At 38.9% G+C, this 10,073-nt stretch overlaps 2 protein-coding genes across 2 annotated transcripts; one reads left to right on the top strand and one right to left on the bottom strand.

Annotated features, from left to right (window-relative positions):
- Positions 1–1,958: 1,958 nt before the first annotated feature.
- On the bottom strand, positions 1,959–6,952 carry LOC104454881 (TMV resistance protein N-like). The gene is made up of 5 exons (XM_039317360.1): positions 6,276–6,952; positions 5,521–5,641; positions 2,874–3,827; positions 2,471–2,702; positions 1,959–2,374 (listed from the first exon to the last, which is right to left on the bottom strand). Exons 1-5 carry the CDS (start codon positions 6,950–6,952, stop codon positions 1,959–1,961), a joined length of 2,400 nt encoding a protein of 799 aa, XP_039173294.1.
- Positions 6,953–7,730: 778 nt separating this feature from the next.
- Positions 7,731–9,660, top strand: LOC104454880 (TMV resistance protein N-like). Its single transcript, XM_018859620.2, has 2 exons — positions 7,731–8,332; positions 8,501–9,660. Exons 1-2 carry the CDS (start codon positions 7,836–7,838, stop codon positions 9,285–9,287), a joined length of 1,284 nt encoding a protein of 427 aa, XP_018715165.2. The 5' UTR covers positions 7,731–7,835; the 3' UTR covers positions 9,288–9,660.
- Positions 9,661–10,073: the final 413 nt, after the last annotated feature.

Genomic DNA, 10,073 nt, shown 5'->3' with positions numbered 1-10,073 from the left:
GAGAGAGAGAGAGGAAGGGATAGGGTTGACCGGTCAATAAAAGAGAGAGGAAAGTGAGCGGTGGGGGGGAATCGCACGAGGGGAGGGGGAGAGGAGAGAGAGAGAAAAGAAAGAAAAAGAAAGAAAAGAAAGAGAGGGAGAGAGAGAGAAAAGGAGAAAAAGAAAATGCATAATGCCTTTATGCAAATTTTCCTTTTCTCTTTCCTTTCCATTCTATTTTCTTTTTGGTCTTCAATTTTCTTCCGATAATTTCTTTATTGAAATTTCGGACCCGTCCATAAATTGACGAGCGATGAGACAGGATCCTAAAAAATAAGAATTATGACGCGCTTGTAAATTCGATTCCCCGAAATCGAGTTGATTTCGTGGTTAAAAATCGATCGGACGTGATTTTAGCCAAATCCAACTAATTAGGTAGCTTTTAGGGATTTTACAGCTGATACATCCCTTAACGGCTTTACCCAATAGGTTAGTTAACTCTTGAGTGATCGGCTCGAGAGAAAAAAAATATAGGCACGTCGACGAAATGCCCATTTCACTTTATCGAAACGGTCGAATTTCGGATGTCACATGAATCATTCCCGGGGGACTAAACAATCATAGTACCAGGGATAATTAGGCATTATTTCACAATAGCTCCCAAAATTGACAATGTTACCAATCACTGTTCCGAACTCTCATACCGTTGCACAATAAATCCTGAACTTCGAAAAGTTACAAGTTAACTCTTGAACTTTGATTTTTGTCGCAATAACCAATATTTCAAGTTTACATAACCGTCAATTGTTATTTGAGAATGGATTATTTATTGTTCTTGACAAACTTATCTGAATTATTGTCACCTTCATTAGTCATACATCCTTTCTATTTCTTAACTTCATTCACCATGTAGTAGAGATTATTCTAGGCAAGAAAAACAAGTCCCCTTTCAGGGAGCAATTAATTTGCTATGCAGAGGGAAATAAAATAGTGACAAAAACAAAAATCAAAGCTCGAGAGGATAATATGTAACCTCTCGAAATTCAGTGCTATTGTGCCACATCGTCAGAGTTTGGAAAGTAATTTACGACTAATATGTACAATACGGCTACTTTCCAATGACACAAAGCATTGCTCTCCAGTTAATTTTCAATGGCATGAGCGTTTTCTCTTAATCAGTGCATGTGTATTGTTAGTTTACCGTAGTTGCTATGAAAATATTACCGACAGTAATTGAAATTCATGACTATGCTGAATCGATACATATACACCACATCGAGATGAACAATAGAAATATAAGAAAGAGGGAAACATATTGGATTGAGAAGAGTACGTCGACACAAGTCTAAAAGTTTTAGGGGTGTTAAGTAATCAACCCTACTAATAACGACAAATGATAACACTCAACTATAAATGATAACACTCAATTATCTGATCCAAACTAACATTGTATTATTTATCGCAATAAGTGCCACCAACAGCTAAATTTTGAGGATTCTTACATTTTTTTTGCATCACATCGGGATTGACATGGAGATTAATTAGGTTAGAGGGAAGGGGAGGCAACTCTTTAAGATAGTCGCAGTGTAGTAAATCCAGAGTCTGAAGACTTGACAGTAACTGGATTTCTGACGGAAGGCTGGATATACGAGTACCCCGAAGCCTTAGTTCTCTAAGGTGATGTAGATGGCCGATATCACTCGAAATGCCTCCCTCCAAACTCCTACACCATGAGGCATGTACCTCTTTCAGGGAAAACATACCTCCAATGTAACGCGGAAATTCTCTTAAGAAAGAAGTATCCATTCTCAGCACTTCCAATCTCCAAAGGAGATTAATTGAATCAGGCAACTTCGAAATACTTGTACCTGAAATATCCAACTCTACTAATGAGAATCCCAATTCATCAATGGATTCTGGAAGCTTTCCTAGCCCCCGACAACTCCTTAAAGTCAAGCGTCTAAGTTCCCCCAAGTCTCCTACTGATCCAGGGAGTTCAGTAATTTTGCGTCATCCAAGGCTAGCACTCTAAGAGCTTTAAGTTCACAAACTGAACCAGGAACGCAAACCAATGAGAAGCAATTGGTGGCACTAATAATTTCCAGTCGAAACAATTTGCCTATCGACGTAGGAAGTTCTCGTACGGATGTGCCATCAATTAGGAGCTCTCTCAAAGCATTCATCCCATCCATTTCCATTGGCAACATGTTAAGTTCGGAGCAGAACTTCAAATTCAAGGTAACCAAGAGCTTCAAATCATTAATTGAAGGATCTAAATGAACCAATCGAGAACATCGTTCTAGGATCAGGATCTCCAAATTTGGGCAACAGGAGAATCTGGGGTGACTAATAAGTCCGCACAACCTGTAAGATTCAAGACTTTCAAGCGCTCCATCTGCAAAACATGGAAAAGAGTTCAGATAATCTATAACTCTCAGTTTTATTTAAACAACAACAAATGAGCTACAAACCACCTTAATTCCTCTCCAACCTCCCCAGGATTCTGTAACCTTACTCCACGAAAGATCGAGAATAACTAGGTTCTCATTTTTCTCTAGATGAATGCTGATCGCATCTCTAGGGCAGCCTTGCCAATGAAGCCACCGAACGTTCAATAAGACATCCGCAAATTGTGCACCAACATTGGTACGACCCAAGCTGAGAAATGTCGTGTTCCGCAGGATCTCAAAGCCTGCCTCTTCAGTGTTAAGGTGGTCTGTTCCCTGTATGATGGACCACAACAGTCAAGTAGAGAAAAATGTGGAAGTATTCAGAGAATAAAATAATTACAATAGATGCCTAAACTCCCATTCGGTAAAGAAAATGCTCCATCTATGAAGGCAAATCAAAAAACAAATTGAGGCCTAAATGCTACTCTTTTTTTCCCGACATACCTTTTTCCCCTTGTTCGTGTCCTGGGCTATGGCAGGAAGGCACCTTAGCATGCCGTGCATGCCTATTTTATTTTCTTCCATTTGTATTAGGGACGTACGACGAAGGACCTCGATTTCATCATGAGGACGATCATAATGATGCCACATATACGAGGCAATCCGACAATCCACATCCCGTGTACAACGTGCAATATCGAGATACATCTGCTTTTGCTTTTGATTTAATGCTTCATAAATTCTGCTCAGAATCTTCTGGTAATCTTCATGAAATTGTTGTATGAGATCTTCGAATTTAATCCACTCTTCTAGTCCTTTATCGTGCAAAAAAGAACCAAAAATTTTGAGAAGTAGTGGAAGTCCCTTCGCAGCCTTCACTATTTCGATTGCAATTTTAACATAAGAACGTAGTTCATCACTCTTTCCGATTGCAGCATACTGCCAGAAAAAGTTGAAAGCTCGATTATCATCCATTGGACTAACATCATAAGTATGAGCCACCCCTCGATCTACAAAGCCTTGAAGAACGCTTTTTTCTTTTGAGGTGACAATTATTCTACTTCCAGAACCAAACCAATCAAGCTTAGCTCCTATAAATTGCTTAAGGATAGACAACCTTTCCACATCATCGAGAACGAGGAGAACTTTCATATTTCTGAGTATTTCTTTCAAAAATCGTACTCCTTTGAAAGCAGAAGCAACCTCATACTCTCTTTTCAAAATATCAAATATCAACTTGGTCTGAAGATACTGGACACCACCAGGTTGCTGCGTTGTTACTTCAATCTCCGCAAGAAAACTGCGAGCGTCAAAGAGAAGGGATATTTGGTCATATACAATCTTGGCGAGGGTAGTCTTTCCAATGCCATCTCTCCCATGGATTCCAACAATTCGTACATCTTTTACTTCCAGTTCCAATAATTCCATTATTTTCGATTCTTGCCTGACTTCAAGCTCCTATGAAGGTACTTAAGTTTAGGAGAAAGTTAGAAGAGAAGCAAAGAAATATACAGAGGTACTGTAAGTATAGACGATAAGGCCATTCTCTGAAACATGTACTTTGAATGTGCCTAACACATTGTAAGTTCATATGATAATGCCATTTCAGTGACAATTAAAGTGTTATTTGTCTTGAAAAAAATCTGGTATTTCATTCAACGACAACGCACATTGAGTTGAAATATCATTATAAAGGGACATTGTCATTGAAGAAGATTCTTGGTGTGAAAATTCCAACAAATACATTAACTAAGGTTCTCACCACTAAGAAACTGAAGATGTGCATTGCGTCAGTTAATTTCCATAGTTAGTGATGAAGAGATGGTCACATTAGGACAATTGGGGTCACAAAGACAAGTGAACACTATGAAAGACTATTGTTGTATTGAAGATCAACCTCCAAGTGAGAGATTGATGGAGTTGTAGAGTCAAATGGAGGAAAGTAATATTAAAGTAGAGAGGTTTTTAAATGCTAATGGCACATAGCAAATAAGAAAATAATGTTGCTAATGGCATACATGTTATTTTCAGCGTAACTCTATATATTCTAAACTCTTACTATATGTTGAGGCATCATCTTTTGTAGTTATATCTAACAACTACGCAATTGATATTGATACTAATAGTAAAGAAATTGCCCAAGGGTTTTCTACGTAAAAAATTTCTTATGTAGCATGTCTTGTTCCTAACATTTTTAATCCATTTAATTAAGCACTTCTAATTTAATTGTGTAATAAACAAGTCAAAAGAGATCAACCCGTTCACGACGGACTTAATATTTGTCTATAGACTGCTTGACCAATTTATGATGCGTATGCAACTAAGTATAACCCGAACACACTTGAGGTAACATGCACGTGCCGTGCAATTGGGTCAACCCTAGCGGTTGCCCAAGGCTGCGGTTATAGGAAAAAAGGTGAGTTAGTTGTTTCAGAAGGCAAATTATGGGATTTTTGGCTACTACATTATAGTTGCATTTCAAACGACGCTTCCATGAGTATATTGTTTTCCAGAAAATACAAAAGCAGACGAATATTATATACCAATATTTCTAATAGTCTAATTTTAGTGAAGTCTGTTTTGATGCATCAACTCTCCTTACCAAGTAAAAGGCAGGAGGTATTCTTGAATCACTAGTATTGTGAACTTAACACCAACTTTGCCATCTGTTTTGTGTAATAAAATGAACACCGTAGTAACATTTTTGTCTGGTGGCGTAAAATGACAAATTACCATTCGTCCAGCCATTCTACTCAAATCGACCATCAAACCGATAATCCAAGATATGATCTTTGGTGAAATTAACAAATGATAATTAGGAAGGGTAGAGTTGTCCCACAATTCTTTGTGGATTCTATTCTTGGAAAGGATAATTAGCTTCTGAATAATTGGAGTATATGCAAGCTACTTCAGAGTTCGGACGATGACTTGCATTATCTTGGAGGTTCAGTTCATGTGTTCGCGCGTTCATTTTTATATTATATTCTAACTTTACAACCACTGTAAAATAATGTAAAAATATTTCGTGGTGATTAGACTTTTTATCTGTTTGATGTAAAACACAATAAAGCTGAAACTAACTTGATCAACAGTTACAGTCTTTAGGAGAGAGTACTCGAAAAGAGGGGAGCATGGGAGCAAAGAAATATACCGAGGTCCTGTCAGATAACATGGGATTATCACCAGTGGATAGATCCTCAGACACATAATTGTGCTCTATCATCAACTTAAACAAAATTTCTCCAACGATGGCTGTGATAAGTTCCTCTTCACTGCCAAGGCAGAAAAAATCTCAGTTCCAAACCATTAAAAGATCACTGAAACTTTATGCAGAACATAATTTACCTGATGCAAAGATATAAACATACACACTGATGTTTAGTAATTGTGTGAACGTTGGATAATGCCATTGCAGCAAGTATTTGGTCCAAACAATGGATTATATTCTCACAGTTTGCCATCGAGTGAAAATATCACTCAACCACGGGTTGAATAACAGAATTACACGATTATGTGGTTGAACAGAATGAAGTTTTAAAGATAGTTCACTGAGCCAAACTCAGAAATGTAGTGTGAACAGGGTCAATTCGAGAGAAAGATTTGGCCTGGAAAAGGAAGAAGAGGGAATCGAATATGTTAACCCACTTAATTCCCATCAATAATTTCCTCTTTTTTTCTCTAGTTTAGTCCCCATAAAGCTTTGAAACAGGCTCGGTAACAATCATAAACCCAAGCAAGTGAGCAAAACAATTTAGAGTGCACCAGAGTCAACCAATATTTGCTTTTTTTGCTGGGAAAATGTCGTTGGGCTTCCTCTTCCTGACATTCTCGACATTACCTCCGTCGATTGAGCAAATAAATCAGAAGAAACCTACAAGAAAAGAAGACAGATGTAATGCAACATACCTTTTATACGAGCTTAGTTCCCATCCCTTGACTTTACCCGCCTCCACGAGAGCCTTCGCCCACAGCTTGACTTTCTCATCACCCCATTCCTGCTTGTGCACGTCCAGGGCGTCTCTGTAGCGTGATTTTTGGTCCGGCTGCACATCAGACCGTTCCACATCGTAGAAAACGGGCAGGATCACTTTCTTCCCTCCTGATCTAGACGTGTGTTCTACCATGAGTGCGAGCGTCTCAAGGCAAAAAACGCTACGAGCATAGGCTGTCGAAAAGATAGGTATGTAGATGTTGGAGCCGGAGACCAATCGCCGAAGCTCTTCGGGTAGAATAGATGAAAGGTCGCCAACTCTGAAAACGCGAATTCCGTCAGCTTCCAAGCAGCGACGGAGGGAACCAACGAATCCAATGAGACTATCGGATGTAACGTAACTCAGGATCACTTCATCTTGATTCAGCCTCGCTGGTTTATCTTCGACGAGGTCAGATAATTCAGCAGTGCTCGATTCTGCCCCTGATTTTAGCTTCTCCGGTTTTCTTTTTTTTTTGGTAAAGAGCTTCTCCGGTTTTCTTGACTCGCCTTCTCGGCCAAAAATTGATTTAATCACTCGATGTGGGGGCGATGGTTGTCCTCCAAAACTGGGCGCGACTTCTCTCCGTTTTCTGCTTCGGGAATCAGCCATACTACCTGGGTTTTTCAGAGAATGGCCAAGTGAACCGTTCGGGTTTGCCTTAACGGTCGTTCCATCCCAGCTTAAGAAGAGAAATTCCACCAATATATATATATATATATATATATATTTTTACGAAAATTCAAGAGAAATAACTTATTACCAGATTCTCAGTCTTGCTGTTGCCCGGGCCCCGGGTTAAATTACTGTACACGATATATTTACGAACTACGGAGCAATGGTACGATGATGGACGTAAGGATAAATAATTTATAATAAATTCAAGTTGTTGACGGTATCCCATAGAAAGTCACAAAGGTTAGGAAATTCAAGCACACGATACTTTGAGGTAAATCACTTGTTATTACTTTGTTTTTTTTTTTTCGCAAAAAATAACTTCTAGAAAAATATTTTATGAATTTTCCAACATTCAATTTATGGAAAATGAATTAATTAAGGAAAATATTTTCTATTAATGAAAAACATGTTTTCCACTTTTCAAGCAGGGAAAATATTTTTTATATCTTCTTTCGCCAAACACCTTTTTCTTTCATTTTTATTTTTCTTTTCTTATTTTCGTTTTTCTTTTTTAAATTGAGTTTTTATTATTTTTCTTTTTCTTTTCTTTTTATTTCCTTTTCTTTATTTTTATTTTAATTATAATGCAACTTTTCCTTATTTGACAAGAAGGTCGAGAAAATTAATTAATTATCATGAATTTGACAATGAATACATATAGCTAGCTTTGTCTTTGAAAGATTCCATAGCTTTGGTACGTCAGCTTCTTAGACCGGAGCAGGTCTGTCAGCTTCTTCTCTTCCTCGAGCGATCTCCCAGTTGTCCCCCCGCCCGAGGAAATACCTTGTCTGTACGCCTTTTCTTGAGCTTCTCACTCATGGATATCTGCAATAACCACTCGGGGCTTCCATCAACTAAATGGCCCGATGTTTGCCGCTACGAAGCCTTTCTCAGTTTCAGAGGAGGAGATGTTCGGGGGGGCTTCGTTGAATTTCTCTACGAAGGCCTCGATGATTCAGGGATCATTGCATTTATCGATCATCGTGGGATCGAGATCGGAGAACATATCATGCCTAAGATCTTACAAGTGATTGGGCACACGCAGATCTGCATTCCCATCTTCTCCAAAGATTTCGCTTCCAGTAAGAGTTGTCTGAAGGAGGTAGAGAAAATGGTAGAGTGTGACAGGACAATCATGCCCATTTTCTACGACGTCTCCCCTTCAGTGGTCGGCGAGCAAAAGGAGAGTTATCAGCAGTCCTTCCACGACCATGAGGCCAAGGGGGTGCCGTTAACGACTATAAACAACTGGAAGGAGGCTCTGCAGATTGTTTCAAGAAGACGAGGATGGGAATTGGAGAAATTCCAGGACAGGTAAAACGAAATCAAGATTTCTATGCTTCTTTCGACTTTTCCAACATTGGTCATCGAGTATGAAATCAAGAAAAGAAAAAAGTCAATGCGTCTGTTCTTCTGCCTGGTGTATTATCGAGCAGTTGTTACTTTTCACATCTTACTCTTTCCTTCTTTTCCCTTTGGCAGGCAGCGTGAACTTATAAATGAGGTTGTTTCCACGGTCTGCCGGTTGTTGAGGAAGGATGACTTATATGTGACGTCACATTTAGTGGGGATGGATCAACCTGTGCAAGAGGTGATGAGAAAACTTGGTGTTGGCTATGAAAATGGAGAAGTAATTAAAGGGCAAACGGTGACAGGAAAACGTGTGGTTGAGATATCGGGCCTTCCAGGAATTGGTAAGTCGACTCTTGCCGCGGTTGTCTACAACAAGATCCATCATCTCTTCGAAGGTAAGAGTTTCCTTAAAGAGGTTGAGCAAACGAGACTCCTGTCTCTCCAGGAAGATTTAGTCGGTGGCCTCCCAAAGAGAGCATACACATTTAAATCTCCTGTTGAAGGTACCCGATTTATCAAGTACAAATTTGGAGATCTAAGAGTTCTTATTATTCTTGACGATGTTAGTGATTTTAAACAAGTCAATTCACTAGCCGGAGATCTAAGTTGGTTCGGTCCGGGAAGTAGGATCATCGTGATCTCTAGGAGAAGTAATCTTGTTGATGACTGTAATCTTGTGCTTGTGACCTCTACAAGCAGCAGCAGTACTTTTAACAGTTGTGATGACATCGTCGTTGAAAAATACGAGCTAAAACAAATGAATGATGACCATGCTTTTCAGCTATTTTGTAGTGTTCTTAGAGAAAAGCACTTAAAAAGGAATTCTCCTCTTTGGCATGTGAAATTATTTTGGCTGCTGGAGGAATTCCTCTGGTTATTGAGGTGGTTGGTTCATTTTTACGTGGAAAGCCCATAGAATTTTGGAAGGAGGCATTGGATAGATTGAAACGAGAGCCTTATAGTGAGGAAGTAAAACGAATTCTGAAGAGAAGATATGAAGATTTAGATAAAAATGCCCAAGAGATATTTCTTGATATAGCGTGTTTTTTTGTGGGAAAGGACAAAACAATACCCTCTTACATGTGGGAAGCTTGTGAATATGATCCTTATAGAGGAATCGACAAGCTTCATGACTTGTCTTTGGTCAAAACCAGAGAAAACAATGAATTGTGGATGAATAATCAACTAAAAGTCCTTGGGAGGGATATTGTCAAGGATGAAAATCCAAGTGAACCTTTCAAGCGGAGCAGGCTATGCAATCAGGAGGATATCGAACTAGTATTGAACAAAAGCAAAGGTAAATTTTGAAGACAAGAAGGTCTCTTTTTTTAGTCTGAATTAAAGTACTTCTTTTGAATACTCATTCTATTTTCAGAGATGATTGTGAATGCACTTCTATTTCACTTTCTCATTTTACCATTTTCCAGGTTGGCGGGACGCTGAAGTTGAAGCCCTTAGTGCCACATTCAACAAACCCCATTTATTTCCTAAACGTAGATTTTTTTGTGAGTTCTCGAAGCTTAGGTATCTTAAAATAAACCACGCTATTGTGAAAGCATATAAGTAGAGTGCAAAGAGCTCCAGAGAGGATATTTTCCTTCGAAGGTTAAGTGGCTTGAATGGCAAGGGTGCAACGATATCTCCAGTCTACTTGCTTTAGATATGTCAAGATTGATCGTTCTTGATTTGTCTCGGAGTACCT

Source organism: Eucalyptus grandis, chromosome 7 (genome assembly GCF_016545825.1).
Source record: "Eucalyptus grandis isolate ANBG69807.140 chromosome 7, ASM1654582v1, whole genome shotgun sequence".
In the NCBI taxonomy this organism is placed as follows: domain Eukaryota; kingdom Viridiplantae; phylum Streptophyta; class Magnoliopsida; order Myrtales; family Myrtaceae; genus Eucalyptus; species Eucalyptus grandis.
Note: the sequence above shows the minus strand (reverse complement) of the source record. Positions and strands in the feature narration are given on the sequence as shown.

Coding starts and splice junctions, on each gene's coding strand:
- LOC104454881 (XM_039317360.1), bottom strand. CDS start 6,952: ATGGCTGATTCCCGAAGCAGAAAACGGAGAGAAGTCGCGCCCAGTTTT. Junction 5,642..6,275: donor GAACTAAGCTCGTATAAAAG/GTATGTTGCATT, acceptor CTGCCTTGGCAG/TGAAGAGGAACTTATCACAG. Junction 3,828..5,520: donor TGTTATCTGACAGGACCTCG/GTATATTTCTTT, acceptor GTACCTTCATAG/GAGCTTGAAGTCAGGCAAGA.
- LOC104454880 (XM_018859620.2), top strand. CDS start 7,836: ATGGATATCTGCAATAACCACTCGGGGCTTCCATCAACTAAATGGCCC. Junction 8,333..8,500: donor TTGGAGAAATTCCAGGACAG/GTAAAACGAAAT, acceptor TCCCTTTGGCAG/GCAGCGTGAACTTATAAATG.